At 43.1% G+C, this 20,991-nt stretch overlaps 1 protein-coding gene and 1 non-coding gene across 5 annotated transcripts in view; both read right to left on the bottom strand.

The window, feature by feature from the left end:
- MMAA (metabolism of cobalamin associated A) overlaps positions 1-20,991 on the bottom strand; it is a 28,800-nt gene that overhangs the window by 3,159 nt on the left and 4,650 nt on the right. For 3 of the 4 annotated variants that reach the window (XM_070386608.1, XM_070386609.1, XM_070386607.1), the window contains exons 2-5: positions 9,181-9,684; positions 6,028-6,150; positions 2,795-2,965; positions 263-348 (exon numbers count right to left, since the gene is read on the bottom strand). In XM_070386608.1, coding sequence (XP_070242709.1) covers positions 263-348; positions 2,795-2,965; positions 6,028-6,150; positions 9,181-9,625 — 825 coding nt within the window. In that variant the 5' untranslated portion in view covers positions 9,626-9,684. The remainder of the gene's footprint in view (positions 1-262; positions 349-2,794; positions 2,966-6,027; positions 6,151-9,180; positions 9,685-20,991) is intronic. The other variant, XM_070386610.1, reaches the window with a different exon arrangement.
- On the bottom strand, positions 8,853-8,924 carry TRNAW-CCA (transfer RNA tryptophan (anticodon CCA)). Its single transcript has one exon. It is a non-coding gene; the product is annotated as a tRNA-Trp (tRNA).

The following is a 20,991-nucleotide window of genomic DNA, read 5'->3' as shown; positions in this document are numbered from 1 at the left end:
CTGCTAAATTGGCACACTCGCATGTCACAGGTAGAAAAGTCTAAGCTGTATGATTAGCTCAAGGTCAGAAGTTCTACAATGATAAGTCGGGAAAAAAAAATATGGAGACTTTGCCTGCCTTAGGTATTTTAGCCAATGTGAATGATATTTCTTCCCCTACACTAATATCAACTTAATTGACAAAAAACCACAACATTGGGAACTTGTACTTTCAGAGATGTATACTTTGTGTTTGTGGGGGTGAAAAAGTCAAAATAATTACCTGTAATTCATCTCCTCCTGCTGGTGGCAGTAGTAAAATGAACATGTCAACCATGTCGGCGACAGCAAACTCCGACTGTCCCACACCTGAAATTGTAAGTCACAACTGTCCACTAAAAGTCACGAAAATCTGACTTTCTGACCACCCTGCGCATCACCTCCATTCCAGTTCATGAGTCACTCAGCATCACATGCTCAACCGGATCCCACTTTAAACACCCACCTCTGAACAATGCATTAAAAGCTGCTGCCTCACCTGATGAGCACAGCTGTCCTCCCCACCTTGCCCCCGCCCCCATTCCCACCGGCTCAGTCTCTGAACAGGGAACGTGGAGACCCGCACTTCCTCCTTGCTCGCAATGCTCCTTCTCGGCTTCCCTTCTGAGGGTGGACAGCCGGAGCACTCGATTCTAAGCTTAGACCAGGCCTGTCGACATGGCAGCTTTCTTGCCTCCTCATCCTTCTACCAGCCCTGCAAACCCCACCATGGATCAGTGCTACTGTCTGCGTCTCTCCCAGAGAAATCCCTGGACAGCGTGGACGGGTGCCACCAGAGGGTCATGGGCTCAACGCCAGCTCCTCCTTCCTCGAGGTCCAGGAAAAGCGATGCCCCTCAATGCCCTCATGCAGCTTCCTTCCTGTTTCCCCAATTGCAGTGCCCCCCAACCGGGCCACGTGCACTCACTGCTCTGAGTCTCAGTGGAAGGCCCTTTAGCCCCTCTGTTACTTAACTCTGCTGCTGCTGCTAAGTCGCTTCAGTCGTGTCCGACTCTGTGCAACCCCATAGACGGCAGCCAACCAGGCTCCCCCGTCCCTGGGATCCTCCAGGCAAGAACACTGGAGTGGGTTGCCAGTTCCTTCTCCAATGCATGAAAGTGAAAAGTCAAAGTGAAGTCGCTCAGTCGTGTCCAACTCTTAGCGACCCCATGGACTGCAGCCCACCAGGTTCCTCCGTCCATGGGATTTTCCAGGCAAGAGTACTGGAGTGGGGTGCCGTTGCCCACTCTCCCTTTAAAACTGAGTCCCTCTGTTACCTCGTCCCCAAAGTCTTCCCCGATCCCCTAAATCTGAGTGAGGTTGTGTCACAAACGCTGATCACACAGTAATACAGCAGACTGTCTCTCCATAGGAATACGAGGTTCTCAGTGTTTCCTTTTCAGTATATTCACTGGGTACAACTATGTCCCAGGGATATAAAGATAAAATAAAACATGATGTGCCCAAGTACATTAGCTTTCTTAATGAAAACATATTGTAGACACAGAACTGCTTTAAGAAAATGGGGTGTTATGTTTTTTGTTTGGTTGGTTGGGTTTTTTTTTTAGCCATGCCACAAGGCTTGTGGGATCTTAGTTCCCTGACCAGTGACTGAAACAGGGCCATGGACGTGAAGGTGCTAAGTCCTAACCACTGGACCACCATGGAATTCCCAAACTGGGTGTAAAGTAGCGTTTCCACAGGTCGTCCTAATGCTGACAGTTCTCCTCTGGCACTGAAAACACACCACCTCGTGTCATCACTACCCAGACATAAGGCTTATCCTTCGCCAGACCGGATGAATCACAAGCAGGAATCAAGACTGCCAGGAGAAATATCAACAACTTCAGGTATGCAGATGATACCATTCTAGTGGCAGAAAGTGAAGACGAACTAAAGAGCCTCTTAATGAGGGTGAAAGCAGAAAGTGGAAAAAGTTGGCTTGAAACTCAACAATCAAAAAACTAAGACCATGCAATTCAGTCCCATCACTTCAGGTAAAAAGGGGAAAAAGTGGAAGCAATGACAGAGTTTCTTTTCTCGGGCTCCAAAATCACTGCGGATGGTGACTGCAGCCATGAAATTAAAAGACGCTTGCTCCTTGGAAGGAAAGCTGTGACAAACGTAGACAAGCGTATTAAAAAGCAGAGACATCACTTTGCCGACGAAGGGCCGTATAGTCAAAGCTACGGTTTTTCCAGCAGTCATGTACGAATGTGGGAGCTGGACCATACAGAAGGCCGAGCACCAAAGAATTGATGCTTTTGAAATGTGGTGCTGGAGACGACTCTTAAAGAGTCCCTTGGACTACAAGGAGATCAAACCAATCAATCCTAAAGGACATCAACCCTGAACATTCACTGGAAGGACTGATGCTGAAGCTGAATCTCTAATACTTTAGCCACCTGGAGCCGACTCATTGGCAAAGACCCGGATGCCGGGAAAGACTGAAGGTGGCACAGGATGAGATGGTCAGATAGCACCACCGACTCAACGGACATGAGTTTGAGCAAAGTATGGGAGACAGTGGAAGAGAGAGGAGTCTGGCATGCCCATGGGCTGCAAAGAGCTGGACACAACTTAGCAACTGAACAATAACAAGAAAGGATCATAGCCCACATACTCCTATCTCCTAAAGAGTCTGAGATAGCTTATATTTAATTATCTCTTTACTAAGTATCTGCTGAATGAACAAAATGAAATTAGTCGTCACTCGTCTCTACAGAATGTCCATTATAACAGTACTTTATTGTTATGAAATAGAAAACACACTCACCCACAGTTTCAACAAGGATGATGTCATACCCGCCTCCTTCGCACAGAAGGATAGCTTCATTTGTGGTCCTCGTCACGCCTCCTAAAGTGCCTCTAGTAGGAGAGGGCCTGATGTACGCATTCATATCTCTAGATAACTCAGTCATTCGGGTTTTATCACCTAAGAGTGATCCTGAAACACAGTTACATTTTACAATCATAGAACACTGATAAGGGCCAATGATCAATCAGCCAGTTCTTAGGGGAAATGCTTTAGGACGTTTCTCCCAAAACCTCAAACTATATCTCATACTATTAAAACTTTTTTCCAACACAGTGTATTGTAATGATACCAAATTAATCTGTTTAACATTTCCAGCCCCTCAATGGCTCACTGACTAAGCAGTTCAAATATAGATTCTTCGGCCCTGCATTGGAGGCCCTGAGATTGCCACCTAATTGCTTGTCCAATTCAGCTTCTACTAATCCCCAAACCAATCTTCCATTTCAGCTGGGGTGGTTTCTTTACTGTCATCTTAACGTGTTTATCAGTATCTAGAGATACGTGTACTTGTCACACCTGGGGGGTTGGGTGTCCCCTGTATCTGGCAGGGAGAGACCAAGGATGCTGCCGAACATCCTTCAGTGTGCAGGACAATTGCCCACAACATGGAGGGCCATTTAAAGAGAAACTCTGCTTTATCCCGTGTTTGCTGTCTGTAGGATCATGTCTCACATATTCTGTACACCTAATGCTTGCTCACGGTAGGCAATTAACACAATACCTATGGAACAGAACCGGTGCTGTTTCAGGGCTTACTGCAGTTATTTTGGCAAACATCAGTACCTGCAAATTCTAGAAGACTGAGAGCTCTAAAACTAGTGAGATTACCTTGTATCTTCTTTTTCTTAGTACACAGTAGCATTTCCAGAGTTTGATCCCTGGGTCAGGACCATCCCCTGGAGAAGCTAATTGCAACGGACTCTAGTATCCCTGCCTGGAGAATTCCATGGACAGAGGAGCCTGGTGGGCTACTGTCCATGGGGTCGCAAAGAGTCAGACACAACTGAACAACTAAGCACATAATAACGTTTGAAGGGGGTGGGTGCTGTGCTAACCTGAATTTTAATTTCAGCTTAAGAGCTGACTTGTCCAAGGCTGATGCTAAACACTGAGGCGTTCCTTAAACAGATGATCTTATCCCTGATGAGTCCAATTTCAAATTCTCATAGGTTCTAATTCTACAGCATGTACTTACGACAGAGCTCAACTACCGTATTTACTGTACACAAAATGTTGTTCTAAAGTAATTTTCTGGGTGAAATCATCTCTGTGTACGTCAACAATCTGCCAAAGCTACACTTTAAATTATTATCCTATAGATTCCCTACACGCCAAACTAAACATTTATGAAATTACTGTCCCATATAGCTGTCCGTCAGTAAATCCAAAACTGTTGACTGCAGGCCCTTAGGAAGGTCTCCAAACTTCCACTGCAGGGGGCCTATGAATCCAAAACACAGTGAGGGTTGACAACAGGCTTCTCAAACTTCAATGCAATGCTATTTTCAACTGTTTATGTACTGCTGCAATGATAAGGTAAGACTGCAGCGTCCTGTTTATCCTTGTTTTTTCTTTCAAAGTCTATGTATTTTCACCTGAAAAAGGGATCATTTTTGGTTTGAGAAAAGTCAAAAACCACATGGCTATGCAGCTTTAATCAGACTACCTTTTTTCAAAAACGACATTTATTTAAAACTTTTTATTTATTTCCTTTTTTGGCCGCACTATGCAGCATTTGAGATCTTAGCGCCCCACCCAGGGACTGAACCTGTGCCCCTGGAAATGCAAGTGCAGAGTCCTCACCACTGGACCACCAGAGAAGTCCACTCCGCTTATCTTATGCCACCACTGCTGCTGCAGCCATCTCAAGCTACTGTTTCCTTTTGCCACTCCAAGTATGAGAGAGTATTTATGAAGGTGAGGAGAAAAGCCTTTGCACATATATGGAAATAAAGACCACTGTAAATAAATTCTTTATACCTTATTAGTACTTTACACCTGCTAGTACTTACCTTTAACAAAGTTCTTAGACTATAAAAAAAGATAATGCACTGACATGGATTTAATCTTGAACTTTGCAAGTATAAATTTTATTTTATGGTTAACCTTTTCATTATAGTGAATCAAAAACTGTGAATGTTATCAGCTAAATTTCTCAATGGGTGGTAACAGGAATTGCTATCCACCTCTCTGTTGATCTAAAGCCCCTAAAACATGATGATGATATCTTTACTTTTTAGCATTAAACCCACAGGATATAAAACAACCCTTCCACAAAGCACGCTGAATTTCTCCCTTCACAACACGCATTACCCTGTAATGGACTGCATGCACCTATTTCCCTCACAAGATATAAAGTTCCACAAGGCCAAGAGGACTGTGTCTTATTTACCATTAAACAACCCAGCATGTTCTTTGCACAGGGTCTCGCTGTACGTGCTAAAATACTTGTTAAATGAGTAACTGCCACGTGAGATGCTTAAATCATAAAGAGAAGAGAAGAAAAAGCTTTCCTGAGTATTTATATAGCATGCTTTATGTTTCCCTTAAATGATCCTCTTGGGAACTAAGTTTATCCATTTTATCTCTGATGAGCTGCAAATTAAGCTCTGAGTGACTGCATGACCCCAAATCAGTAAGTAACTGCACAGCACCATGTGCAGCATCCCGGGCTAAGTGCCGCGGGGAATCGCAGTATATCACACGGTCCTTCTAGGAGCTTTCTGTTTAACTGAACAAGAAGTAGAAACAGGTGACAGGTGAAACAGAGCATGAAGATTTTTTTCTTTAAGCTTAAGTTACAACAATATGAGGAAATGAGGGAGTGAGACGTCATTTTCTGTGTTTCATAGGGGTTGATGCAGGCAGGAAAGCCAACAGGAGGGAAAGGGGCTGAGCCCCAGGTGTGACAGACAAAGCACTGACATTTGCTTTTGATTGTCTTCAACTTCTGGCACTTGATCTCCTAGTTCTCTAAGTACCCAGCTTACTCCTGGGTGACCTGGAAGCTAACCTCCTCTGGAAAATCCAATGACCCAAACCATCTCCCTCAGGCTCCACCTTGCCCCCTGAACTCTCTACCTTCACTGAAACCGAACTCAAATCTGGTTCAATTTGCCCCTAAACTGTAACGGAGAGCTGGCCCCAGGAGCCCCTGCTCTGCAATTTACAAAGAGACCAGTGATACTCACCACCACTAGTACAAGAAGAAGGGTCCACAGCCAGCACAGATAATTTGTGTCCTCTCTCAGTGAGCATTTTTCCAAAATATTCTATAAAAGTTGATTTTCCAGCACCAGGAGGCCCAGACAATCCTACGGTGGAGAGTTTGTAATTTAATTAAATAAATGAAATCAGCACAATAAGTTTTATTAGACTAAAATCTTGGGCTTCCTTCTATTTATAATTTATTAAAACCACCATTAACTCAGTTTAACATTTCCTAAAGCAGTAAATGAAAATCTACCTATTTATCTACTCCCTGAGTAACAGGGATACACAGAGGAAATGATTCTGAGTTCCATATGTTCACCAGATTCACTTGTAAATATTACTAAATGTGATTTTCTTTTTTACTATAATGCAGATCTTTGGGGGCCGATTTCATTTCCTATGTTGTTACTGTGCTCAATTTCTACAATATCTGCCCACCTCTCACCACGATCAGGAATTATTCCACCCACCCCAATGCCATGTTCACATTTGAAAAACACCTCTTTACTCCAGAAATTCCCAGTAACTGAGAAACTAACTTTCTATTTATGAAAGATAATTTTTCATCTCACCCATAACTCAAAGAAATAATATAAACTGAATCCTGGGGAAAAAATTATATTAAGAAAGAAATTCCCCTATTTTGAGGGTCCATAGAGCATGGAAGGTGAAAACACAAACTCTGCAGTCAGTTGGCCAGTTCTGTTTCTAGCCCTGCCCCTCACGAGATGCGTAATCTTGGGCAAGTCATTTAATCATTCTGTATGCTAAGTATACTCTGCCATAAGATGGATGTAAGAGCACCTTTAGGTTATTGTGAGGATTAGATGAGTTAATTTTGCAATATGTTTAGAACAGCACATGGTGTCGAGAGAGATATATAACTATGTTCAATAAAAACTACAAAACATAAGGACTTAATTGTAACTACACTCAAAAGTATGTATGGCATATGGTATGCTTGGCACCATACTATAATTTTCAGGGCAGGTCTCTGTCTTAATCGGTGCTGAATAAACATTTGTTGCTTTAATTTATGCTGGTGATAAAACAACTGCAACCAACACCCAGGTTTATCTGGCCTCGTAAGATCAAGATGGAAGAACCAGAAGAGTGCTGTGAATTTCCATGAAATTAAAAGACACTTGTTCCTTGGAAGAAAAGCTATAACAAGCCTAGACAGCGTATTAAAAAGCAGAGACATTACTTTGCCAACAAAGGTCCAGATAGAAGAACTGATGCTTTCAAACTGTGGTGTTGGAGAAGACTCTTGAGAGTCCCTCGGACAGCAAGGAGATCAAACCAGTCAATCCTAAGGGAAATCAACCCTGAATACTCATTGGAAGGACTGATACTGAAGTTGAAGTTCCAATACTCTGGCCACCTGATGCAGAGTCAACTCATTGGAAAAGACCCTGATACTGGGAAAGGTTGAGGGCAGGAGGAGAAAGGGGTGACAGAGGATGAGATAGTTGGATGGCATCACCGATCCAATGGACATGAATTTGAGCAGACTCCAGGAGATAGTGAAGGATGGAGAAGCCTGGTGTGCTACAGTCCATGGGGTTGCAAAGAGTCAGACACGACTGAGCAACTGAACAACAGTTATGTGTGAGTTGCTCATTAACTCTAAGTATTTCTGGACATTTTCTCTTCAAAGATTCTCTACAGCCAGTAAGTAAACACTTGCTCATAACTGGAACTTCTCTATGGGAGTTTGCTGTTTTATCTGTCTACAATACATAATGATTATTAACGTCCAGTGCAGTACCTTCAAAAAGAGACACCTCTCCTTAAGGCAGAAGAATAAGATGGAGGAAAAATGTGGACTAGTACAAATAGCAGTCGGTAAGCTCTTTTTGTGGAAAAGGAAATGGCAACCCACTCCAGTGTTCTTGCCTGGAGAATCCCAGGGATGGGAGAGCCTGGTGGGCTGCCGTCTATGGGGTCGCACAGAGTCAGACACGACTGAAGCGACTTAGCAGCAGCAGCAGCAGCAAGCTTTTTTTGAAATTATCTTTATTCAGGCCTCATTACCCACAAAATCTAAGAGGTTTTAGGCTCTATACTGCAAATAAACTGAGATATAATGTAATGCCAATCCATTTTTAAGTGTATTTACTCACGCCTCAAAAACGTTCTACACTTTGTCCACCACTTCTAGTTGTTTTAAGTGGGCGGGTTGGTTGGAATCACTTAGTCTGCCATCATGAAAAGCATGCATCCTACCCAAAACTGATCTGCTTAATTCCTTCTGGTCAAACACATCCACATTGTTCTAGAATCCACAATTTTGAAAATATAACAAGTTTATTTGCAATTACAAAAACAGGTCAACTGTTCACGAAATCAAGTGAACATTTTAGACAGTATATGAACATGGAGTCACCTTTAAAATACATTTGCGTATTGAGATGACTATGCTTAGAGCCAAGCCATTTCCGGAACTCTAATAAAAAAGTATCTGACAGAAGTGAAACTGGCCTGGAGAAAGACTAATGAAACACCTAAGAAGCAGAATTTTGCAATGTGATAAGGACAATTATGGCTGATATAGCCCCAACCACAAGGAATTCACTTTAGACTATTAAGCAGATATTCTGCTGAGAGAAGGGAGGAAGCCAGTGGACACTTCTTCCTACACCTGTTTCTACTCTGGAAGCCACAGCAAAGAAAGTGTTAGTCGCTCAGTCGCGTCCAACTCTTGAGACCCCACGGACCATAGCCCGCCAGGCTCCTCTGTCCATGGATTTCTCCAGGCAAGAATACTGGAGTGGGTTCCCATTCCCTTCTCCAGGGAATCTTCCCAACCCAGGGATCAAACCTGGGTCTCCTGCATTGGAGGCAGATGCTTTACCATCTGAGCCACTAGGGAAATCCACAGCAAGGTCTCTGCCAAAATAGAAATCTCATATTATTCTCTTAAAATACAGAGCCTTGGTTCAAATGGTCATGGCATTTCCCCTCCACACCAATATAACAAGACTAATGTTTGCAAAGAAAAGGCCTCTAAAATTAATTCCAAACTTCTGCAAGAAAAAAAAAAAATCCCCTTTAAATCATAAGCTATTTAGACTTATTTTAAAAGAGAATTTTGAAAAATATGTACAGAAAAAAAAAAAAAGACTGACCCACTCGAAATGCTAGTGGTTTTCCTTTATTCAAGTTTTCTTGTTCTCTGTGGTGGGCTAATACTTTCTGAAGAAGCACCTGGGCTAACTCCTTTTTCCTGCTGTGTGTTGATTCTACAAGAGTTATGGCCTCCGCCAAACAGGCCCTCTGGCCTTGGATTAAACCAGCATAGAGCTTATCCACAAGTCTTTGTTCTTTATCAGAAAGCCCTTCTGTATGTTCCTCTAAGGTTGTTTGCAGACATAATTTTCTTGTTAAACCATTCGATGGCAGCATCCACTTTGCACAATGAAGTCCAGGAGAACTGAGCGGCTGAGCACACGGGACTCCAGATCCGAGGTGAGGACTTGGGTGAAAGATGAAGCGGTAACATCGGAAAGGTGTTCTCACAAGGCCTTTTAGGAAGTGCTGGTGAGGACGCTGGAGCAGCATGGGAATATTCATTGTGCTTGTAATTGAAGAAAACAATGGATGATTTTTGGTTCAATGTGACTTGTGACTCCCTAAAAGAGGAAAAAAAACGTATTTCGCCAGTTCAACATCCAACTAAGATATTAAATGGTGAAGTGGCAAGCTTAGTGTCCTCCCTAGATTCCAAAACACACAGAATCAGGGATTTTGATAGTACAAAGGCATAAAAGTTTCTTCCCAAACTTAAGAGCGAAGACTCCCACCTTGTCCAGGGTTAATATTCAGAGTAACCCAAACCATGAAACTGTTGCTCTGCTGTGAAGTGCACAGCACATTAAAATTTTCTTTTAAACAAAAACCAAACCAACTCCCTCCCCCCAAAAAAACCACAACCCATTAGGATAGAAACTTTACATAATGTTATTTTCTTCTGTCTACAAACCTTTTATTTATCATAACAATTTCCTCAGATTGAATATACCCTATTTTGAAACTCATTCAATAGGTTAAAAAAAAAAAATCCCTTTGTTATTCATCTCCACAAAAGGAAAGTGCCTAGTAATACAGGCATTGAGGCATAAGGTTAGATCCATGTACGTATTCAAATGGGCTTCCCTGGTAGCTCAGCTGGTAAAGAATCCACCTGCAATGCAGGAGACCCTGGTTTGATTCTTGGGTTGGGAAGATCCCCTGGAGGAGGGCATGGCAACCCACTCCAGTGCTTGTGCCCGGAGAATCCCATGGCCAGAGAAGCCTGGTGGGCTACAGTCCATGGGGTCACAAAGAGTGGGACACAACTGAGTGACTGAGCACAGCACAGCATGTATTCAACAGACTTACCTGGAACACAGACAGACGCCAAGAATAGTCTAACATTCCACACAAACCACCACACCCACCAACACAAGCCTGTGTGGGAAATGAACTGTGGGCTTTCTGGAACCTGATCCAGTGCATCTCAAAGTATGGAAAGAACCACTTGGGTGCTTTTAAAACTACATACCCCAGCCGCAAGAATTAGAATCTCTGTGGGTAAGCACACTAAAGTCGGCACGACTATGGAACTGGACAAGGGTGTGTTACTTAGATTTACTAATATTCTGCTCGACTGTATTAGCCAATGAAGGCTGACAGGGTCCACTGAGAGTCAGGAGAGTGCAGAGGTTATGGGCCATGGCCACTCGGCATCTCTGCCACGTAAGCAATAATGACCTTGGGCAAGCTACTTAACCACTGTGCGCCTCAGCTTCCTCTCGAATTAAGAGAACAGATCAAGGACTAGGAAAGCTGTGAGAACAAAATGAGTTAATTCATATAAGCAGCTGGGGACAGTGCTTGGCACAGAGTAAGAGCTTAATAAACTTAATTAGCTTTTATTATTGAGATGCCAATTTATAAAACTTTAGTAAAAATTATGTCAGGCAAATGACATATAATGCTTAACTCTCCATTCATGATTATTTGAAATTTTTGGTTTTCAAGTACCATGTAGCACAATGAAATAAATTACTTTATTGCTCTAAAGTACCTCTCTAAATTATATTTCAAGGCCAGCAGAAAATTAATTTTAACTAAATAACAGTTTTATTAGGAGAAAAAAAGAAACATTTTAAGATTTTTTTTATTGTTAGAACTATAACTGCGCATCATTTTTCTATTAGTCTTATTCTAAAAGTACAATTTAATTTAAAATGTGTAAAAATGTATCCAAAAGTTCAAAACATCCACTACCACCCTTCACAGAAATACACAAGGAGACATTTAAAACAAAAAAAAGTTAAGAGGGGTTCTATTCTGGAAGCTCTCTCCGAGATCACATTAAACACACTTCTCATGCAAACCACTATCACTACCACCAAACTGGACACGCACAGGCGAGGCGATCTTCTGAGCAGTACTACCGTCCATGTCCCGCGCCAGGTTACAAGAACAACAGTGGAAAAAAAAAAAAAGATAATGTTTTTGATGGTGGTGACAATGATATTTTATTATGTTCCAGTCACCATACTATAAACTTCTATATTAGCACCCAAAGGCTGCTGTAACAAATTACCATAAACTCTGTGGATTAAAACCACAGAAACCTATCTCATGGTTCTGGAGGTGGGAAGTCAGAGACCAAAATGTTAGGAGGACGTCGCTCCCTCTGAAGGCTCTAGATGGAGACTGTTCCCTGCTCCTCCCAGCTTCCTGGGGCATCAGGGGCTCCTCAGCTCATAGTTAAAAGACTCCAATATCTGCCTCCTTCTTCACATGGCCTACTTTTTGTGTCTCTCTTCTGTGTGGGTATTTATCACTGAATTGGGCCCATTCAGATAATCCAAGATGGTCTCATCCCAAGGTCTTTAACTTAATTATATCTGCAAAGATCCTTTTTCCAAAGAGAATCACATTCTCCAGTTCCAGAGATAAGGACGTGGACAAATCATTTTAGAGACCACCATTCACTCCACTACACCTCCTTTGCTGGACTGCCTCATTATCTTACCCTAAATGGTCTAAACCCAGCACTTTAACAGCTCATAGTACTACAAACACTGTGTTTGGAGAAAGAACGCACTGTGAGAACAGACAGGTCATGGAAAAGAACTTTCCTGGGGCAGGACAAGGTTCAAAGTCACCGAGGAGTCAATGCCGGGGCTGGGTCTGAAAGGTTAAATAAAGCTGCAGAAAGAAGAGGCAGGCCTTCCAGGCTGAGGACATACTTGTACAGAGGCTGAGCTTGGTCTCTACCACATCAGAGAAGACTGAGGAACTCAAAGAAGCAGTCACTGGGCATATATATTGGGTTGGCCAAAAAGTTTGTTTGGGTTTTCCAAGCTGTTACAGGAAGACATGAATGACCTTCTTGGCCAACCCAATATATTGGAACTAGTGCTGCCCAGGCTGCAGGAGGGCAGAGAGGAGCTACTCCACGTTCAAGGTCAGGAGGGGCGACCTCGTCCAAGGTAATGAGCAGTGGCTGCGCTTTGCTGGAGCAGCCGTGAAGAGATACCCCACGTCCAAGGTAAGAGAAACCCAACTGAGACAGTAGGTGTTGCGAGAGGACATCAGAGGCCAGACACACTGAAACCATAATCACAGAAAACTAGTCAATCTAATCATACGGACCACAGCCTTGTCTAACTCAGTGAAACTAAGCCAAGCCCTGTGGGGCCACCCAAGACGGGTGGGTCATGATAGAGAGGTCTGACAGAATGTGGTCCACTGGAGAACGGAATGGCAAACCACTTCAGTATTCTTGCCTTGAGAACCCCATGAACAGTGTGAAAAGGCAAAATGATAGGATACTGAAAGAGGAACTCCCCAAGTCGGTAGGTGCCCAATATGCTACTGGACATCAGTGGAGAAATAACTCCAGAAAGAATGAAGGGATGGAGCCAAAGCAAAAACAATGCCCAGTTGTGGATGTGACTGGTGATAGAAGCAAGGTCTGATGCTGTAAAGAGCAATATTGCACAGGAACCTGGAATGTCAGGTCCACGAATCAAGGCAAATTGGAAGTGGTCAAACAAGAGATGGCAAGAGTGAATGTCGACATTCTAGGAATCAGCGAACTAAAACGGACTGATATGGGTGAATTTAACTCAGATGACCATTATATCTACTACTGTGGGCAGGAATCCCTTAGAAGAAATGGGAGTAGCCATCATGGTCAACAGAAGAGTCTGAAATGCAGTACTTGGATGCAATCTCAAAAATGACAGAATGATCTCTGTTCATTTCCAAGGTAAACCATTCAATATCACGGCGATTCAAGCCTATGCCCCAACCAGTAACGCTGAAGAAGCTGAAGTTGAACAGTTCTATGAAGACCTACAAGACCTTTTAGAACTAACACCCAAAAAAGATGTCCTTTTCATTATAGGGGACTCGAATGCAAAACTAGGAAGTCAAGAAACACCTGGGGTAACAGGCAAATTTGGCCTTGGAATACGGAATGAAGCAGGGCAAAGGTTAATAGAGTTTTGCCAAAAGAATACAAACACCCTCTTCCAACAACACAAGAGAAGACTCTACACATGGACATCACCAGATGGTCAACACCGAAATCAGACTGATTATATTCTTTGTAGCCAAAGATGGAGAAGCTCTATTACAGTCAGCAAAAACAAAACCGGGAGCTGACTGTGGTTCAGATCATGAACTCCTTATTGCCAAATTCAGATTTAAATTGAAGAAAGTAGGGAAAACCACTAGATCATTCAGGTATGACTTAAATCAAATCCCTTATGATTATACAGTGGAAATGAGAAATAGATTTAAGGGACTAGATCTGATAGACAGAGTGCCTGATGAACTATGGACGGAGGTTCGTGACATTGTACAGGAGACAGGGATCAAGACCATCCCCGTGGAAAAGAAATGCAAAAAAGCAAAATGGCTGTCTGAGGAGGCCTTACAAATAGCTGTGAAAAGAACAGAAGGAAAGATATAAGCATCTTATTGCAGACTTCCAAAGAATAGCAAGGAGAGATAAGAAAGCCTTCCTCAGGGATCAATGCAAAGAAATAGAGGAAAACAACAGAATGGGAAAGACTAGAGATCTCTTCAAGAAAATTAGAGATACCAAGGGAACATTTCATGCAAAGACGGGCTCGATAAAGGACAGAAATGGTATGGACCTAACAGAAGCAGAAGATATTAAGAAGTGGTGGCAAGAATACACAGAAGAACTGTACAAAAAAGATCTTCATGACCCAGATAATCACGATGGTGTGATCACTCACCTAGAGCCAGACATCCTGGAATGTGAAGTCAAGTGGGCCTTAGAAAGCATCACTACAAACAAAGCTAGTGGAGGTGATGGAATTCCAGTTGAGCTATTTCAAATCCTGAAAGATGATGCTGTGAAAGTGCTGCACTCAATATGCCAACAAATTTGGAAAACTCAGCAGTGGCCACAGGACTGGAAAAGGTCAGTTTTCATTCCAATCCCAAAGAAAGGCAATGCCACGAATGCTCAAACCACTGCACAATTGCACTCATCTCGCATGTTAATCAAGTAATGCTCAAAATTCTCCAAGCCAGGCTTCAGCAATACGTGAACCGTGAACTTCCTGATGTTCAAGCTGATTTTAGAAAAGGCAAAGGAACCAGAGATCAAATTGCCAACATCCGCTGGATCACGGAAAAAGCAAGAGAGTTCCAGAAAAACATCTAGCTCTGCTTCACTGACTATGCAATAGTGGACCACAATAAACTGTGGAAAATTCTTCAAGAGATGGGAATACCAGACCACCTGACCTGCCTCTTGAGAAATCTGCATGCAGGTCAGGAAGCAACAGTTAGAACTGGACATGGAACAACAGACTGGTTCCAAATAGGAAAAGCAGTACGTCAAGGCTGTATATTGTCACCCTGCTTATTTAACTTATATGCAGAGTACATCATGAGAAATGCTGGGCTGGAAGAAGCACAAGCTGGAATCAAGATTGCTGGGAGAAATATCAATAACCTCAGATATGCAGATGACACCACCCTTAAGGTAGAAAGTGAAGAGGAACTCAAAAGCCTCTTGATGAAAGTGAAAGAGGAGAGTGAAAAAGCTGGCTTAAAGTTCAACATTCAGAAAACTAAGATCATGGCATCTGGTCCCATCACTTAATGGCAAATAGATGGGGAAACGATGCAAACAGTGACAGACTTTATTTCTGGGGGGCTCCAAAATCACTGCAGATGGTGACTGCAGCCATGAAATTAAAAGATGTTTGCTCCTTGGAAGAAAAGATATGACCAAACTAGACAACATATTAAAAAGCAGAGACATTACTTTGCCAACAAAGGTCTGTCTAGTCAAAGCTTTGGTTTTTCCAGTGGTCATGTACGTATGTGAGAGTTGGACTATAAAGACAGCTGAGATCCGAAGGATTGATGCTTCTGAACTGTGGTGTTGGAGAAGACTCTTGAGAGTCCCTTGGACTGCAAGGAGATCCACCCAGTCCATCCTAAAGGAAATCAGTCCTGAATACTCATTGGAAGGACTGATGTTGAAGCTGAAACTCCAATCCTTGGCCACCTGATGTGAAGAACTGATTCATTTGAGAAAACCCTGATGCTGGGAAAGACTGAAAGTGAGAAAAGAAGGGGACAATAGAGAAGGAGATGGTTGGATGGCCTCACCAACTCAATGGACATGAATTTGGGTAAACGCCGGGAGTTGGCGATGGACAGGGAGGCTTGGCGTGCTGCACTCCATGGGGTTGCAGAGTGGGACATGACTGAGCGACTGAACTGAACTTCCATGTTAGGATCCTCAAAGTTTGCCATGGAGTCTGACACACTGCAATTATTCTAAAGAATGCTAATCTGATCTTATTTCATTTCCCACTTGCCTGTCACTCAAGAGTGTATGAACCATTTCGAATACTTTATTTCACTTTACTCTCCCAGACAATTCCATGAAGACAACTGGATAGTTATTCTCATTTAATAACAGAAACTAAGAGTGAGTTTGGAGAAGGCGATGGCACCCCACTCCAGAAATCTTGCCTGGAAAAAATCCCATGAATGGAGGAGCCTGGTGGGCTGCAGTCCATGGGGTCGCTAAGAGTCAGACACAACTGAGTGACTTCACTTTCCCTTTTCACTTTCATGCACTGGAGAAGGAAATGGCAGTCCACTCCAGTGTTCTTGCCTGGAGAATCCCAGGGACGGGGGAGCCTAGTGGGCTGCCATCTATGGGGTCACACAGAGTCGGACACGACTGAAGCGACTTAGCAGCAGCCGCAGCAGCAGCAAGAGTGAGTTAGCTGACTACAGTCATAGCCAGTGGACTCAAACCCAGGTTTTTGACTCTCTGTGGCATTTATTTCTCCATAAATTGTTTTAGAATAAAGGAGCTCCTTTGGGAAATAGGTATTAGTAACTCTGTGCCTCCCAAAGTGGTAAGAAGCGTTTTCAGTGTACAGTGATGGGGTAGCATTAGGAGGAGCCAAAGAACAAGCTACATTTAAAATATTTAATTAACTTAATTAAAAAAATTTTTTACATTAATTCTTTAATTAATTCTTACCATGACAATCTCTTACCCAACAGACCTATGCTCTCAAAAAGAGCAAAGTAATATAAAGAGAAAGAGAGAAACAAGATCTTAAAGCATGCATTCAATACCTGATCACCTACTACATGTCATGCAGTGGTTTAGCACTGGGGTTGCAACACTGATCTAACGGGACAATAGCTCTTGCCCCCATGAAGCTAACATCCACGTAAGGGAAACAGACAACAGGCTAGGAATAAGGTCAGTGTGGCCGGAGGTGAATGAGCAAGAAAGAAAGTGTAAGGGGGAAGGCCAAAGAGGGGGTCAGATACAGGGCCTGAAAGATGACTGGAAGGAATTCAACTTTGAGTGAAAGGGAAGTCAAGGGAGAGAGGAGAACCCAATCTGACTTCCCTTCAGATCAAAGGGATCTGATGCAGATGCAAGAACAGAAAGGATAAGAGCAGCTAAGAAACTACTGCAAAAATGCAGCTGAGATAACAGAGACCGCGACCAGGTGGGCTGGAGTTAGATGCTGGATGAATTCTGGAGGAGTTGGTAATACATGAGACGTGGATGGGAGAGAAAGAGAACCCTTAAGGATGAGGCACAGGTTTTATCTTGCGCCAACATCCATTGATCATAGAAAGAGCAAGGGGATTCCAGAAAAACGTCTACTTCTGCTTCACTGAGTAAGCTAAAGCCTCTGACTGTGAGGATCACAAAAAACTGTGGAAAATTCTTAAAGAGACGGGATTACCAGACCATCTTAACTGCCTCCTGAGAAACCTGTATGCAGGTCAAGAAGCAACAGTTAGAACCGGACATGGAACAATGGACTGGTTCAAAATTGGGAAAGGAGTACATCAAGGCTGTATATTGTCACCCTGCTTATTTAACTTCTATGCAGAGCGGTGGTGGTGGTGGTGGTGGTTTAATAGCTAAGTCGTGTCCGACTCTTGTGACCTCAGGGACTGTAGCCTGCCAGGCTCCTCTATCCATGGGACTCTCCAGGCAAGAATACTGGAATGGGTTGCCATTTCCTTCTCCAGGGGATCTTCCCAACCTAGTAATGGAACCCGGGTCTCCTGCACTTCAGGCAGATTCTTTACCAACTGAGCCCCCTCTATGCAGAGTACATCATGCTAAATGCTGGACTGGATAAATCAAAACTGGAATCAAGATTGTTGGGAGAAGTATAAACAACCTTAGAAATACAGATAACAACACTCTAATGGCAGAAAGTGAAGAGGAACTAAAGAGCCTCTTGATGAAGGTGAGAGAGGAGAGTGAAAAAGCTGGCTTAAAACTCAACATTCAAAAAACTAAGATCATGGCATCTGGTCCCATCACTTTATAGCAAATAGATGGGGAAACAATGCAAACAATGCCAGATTTAATTTTCTTGGGCTCCAAAATCACTGTGGATGGTGACTGCAGCCATGAAATTAAAAGACACTTGCTCCTTGGAAGAAAAGCTAGACAAACCTAGACAGAGTATTAAAAAGCAGAGACATCACTTTGCCAACAAAGGTCCATCTAATCAAAGCTATGGTTTTTCCAGTAGTCATGTATGGATGTGAGAGTTGGACCATTAAAGGGGCTGAGCACCGAAGAATTAATGATTTTGAACTGTGATGCTGGAAAAGACTCGAGAGTCTCTTGGACTGCAAGGAGATCAAACCAGTCAATTCTAAAGGAAATCAACCCTGAAGGACTGGTGTGAAGCTGAAGCTCCAACTCTTGGCCACCTGATGCCAAGATTCGACTCACTGTGACTCTGATGCTGGGAAAGATTGAAGGCAGGAGGAGAAGGGGGCACCAGAGGATGACATGGTTGGATGGCATCACTGACTCAATGGACATGAGTTTGAGCAAACGCCAGGAGCCAGTGAAGGACAGGGAAGCCTGATGTTCCCAGGGTGGCAAAGAGTCGGACACAACTTGTGACTGAACAACAACAATAAATATCAATAGAATATAGATTTTGCTCTAACATTTAGAATAGTGATTTCTTACAACAATTTATTTGTAGTTTTTCTCAGAAAATCCATACCAGCTATCTGACAAGCTTATGGCTTATATCGTAGGATTTATAACAATTTGGGATTGTAAAGTTCCCTGCCCTTTCATGCCAACAGAAATCTGAAAAGGTCTTTAAATGAAAAGAAAGAGCCAGGAAGAGGATAACATTTTAGGTCATTCATTCTTTGCCAAAACTAGAAAGCTATCCACATGTATATAATTCCAGAATTTTATACTTTCAAATCTCTCCCTGAGGGCTGATTTTCTTGGTGCTTCCAAACCCTCTGGACCTTCTGAAAGGCAGAGCAGCAGCTGCTACCTTTTACTGAATGTTGAACATGTGTGAGCTATTGAGCAGGCATTCCCTCAGCTAAGCCTGAGAACAGCAGATGAGAGTCCATTTCACAGGTGAGGCTAGTAAGGCGAGGCTGACCGACCAATGCCTAACAACCAGTGGCAGAATCTGGGGAAACTACAGATTTCATTGAGCCAGATAACCTCAGATATGCAGATGACACCACCCTTATGGCAGAAAGTGAAGAGGAACTAAAAAGCCTCTTGATGAAAGTGAAAGTGGAGAGTGAAAAAGTTGGCTTAAAGCTCAACATTCAGAAAACGAAGATCATGGCATCCGGTCCCATCACTTCAGGGGAAATAGATGGGGAAACAGTGGAAACAGTGTCAGACTTTATTTTTTTGAGCTCCAAAATCACTGCAGATGGTGACTGCAGCCATGAAATTAAGACACTTACTCCTTGGAAGTAAAGTTATGACCAACCTAGATAGCATATTCAAAAGCAGAGACATTATTTGCCAACAAAGGTTCGTCTAGTCAAGGCTATGGTTTTTCCTGTGGTCACGTATGGATGTGAGAGTTGGACTGTGAAGAAGGCTGAGTGCCAAAGTATTGATGCTTTTGAGCTGTGGTGTTGGAGAAGACTCTTGAGAGTCCCTTGGACTGCAAGGAGATCCAACCAGTCCATTCTGAAGGACATCAGCCCTGGGATTTCTTTGGAAGGAATGATGCTAAAGCTGAAACTCCAGTACTTCGGCCACCTCATGCGAAGAGTTGACTCATTGGAAAAGACTCTGATGCTGAGAGGGATTGGGGGCAGGAGGAGAAGGGGACAACAGAGGATGAGATGGCTGGATGGCATCACTGACTCGATGGATGTGAGTCTGGGTGAATTCCGGGAGTTGGTGATGGACAGGGAGGCCAGGCATGCTGTGATTCATGGGGTTGCAAAGAGTCGGACACGACTGAGTGACTGAACTGAACTGATACAGTATCAACTCTAGATTCTTGTATAAAAAGAGGAGTGGTGTCATGTCGCATTAAGGGAACACCAAATAATATCTGGTTATGGCACAGGCTGTTTATCTTCGTGTTGTTCCTTTCTCTCTTTCTCTTTGGCTTAGGCCAAAAGGAAAACTTAATTTACATTTTCTGTACAAACCTTATCAGTAGGAGATCCTAATAATATATTAGGCGAAAGAACAGACCAAATTTCTAAAATTTTTAATGTTTTCTTGTTCTACACAGAATAATTCCACTTGACAACTAAATGTAAAATATACTTAAACCCATTAATTTCACAAAACCAACTGGATTTTAAAGAAGTCCGTAAACTTTTTAAAAGCCAATACAGAGGATTTCCCTCAATATTGATGCAGTGGTTAAGAATCCGCCTGCCAATACAAGGCACATGGGTTCAGTGATCCCTAGTCCGAAAGATTCCACATGCCTTGGAACAAATAAAGCCTGTGTGCCATTACTACCAAAGCCTGCAAGCCATAGAGCCTGTGCTCTGCAAGGAGGAGCCACCGCGATGAGAAGCCTGTGCAGCACAATGAAGGGTAGCCCCCATTCACTGCAACTAGAAAAAGCCCGCATGCGGCAGGGAAGATGAAGTGTAGTCAAAAGTAATAATACAGAAATAAATCACAATAACGGCTCTTGCTCACAGTTTATAAAAAGCGCCAATACGACTCCGCCTTCCATGAGCACCTTTCTGCCTGGATGTACATGTCACAGACAGAACAGACTAAGTCTACTACAGTGGCAAAATCATGCAGGCCCAGGTGGCTCAGTGGTAGAGAACCTGCCTGCCAATGCAGGAGACCTGGGTTCAATCCTGGTCCAGGAAGATCCACTGAAGAGGAAATGGCAACCCACTCCAGTATTCTTGCCTGGGAAATCCCACGGACAGAGGAGCCTGGCGGCTACAGTCCACGGGGTTGCAGAACAGTCCGACACAACTTAGCAACAACAGGGAGAAGGACTTCCCACCTGCTCATGGATCTAAGCACCTTTTCTTGCTTTCTTAGGGAAAGAAATCAAAGAAGCAGGCCAATAATCAAACTGTTTCAATGAATTTTCACAATTCCTAAG

The sequence above is a fragment of the Bos mutus genome, chromosome 17 (genome assembly GCF_027580195.1).
Source record: "Bos mutus isolate GX-2022 chromosome 17, NWIPB_WYAK_1.1, whole genome shotgun sequence".
Taxonomy (NCBI): Eukaryota; Metazoa; Chordata; class Mammalia; order Artiodactyla; family Bovidae; genus Bos; species Bos mutus.
Note: the sequence above shows the minus strand (reverse complement) of the source record. Positions and strands in the feature narration are given on the sequence as shown.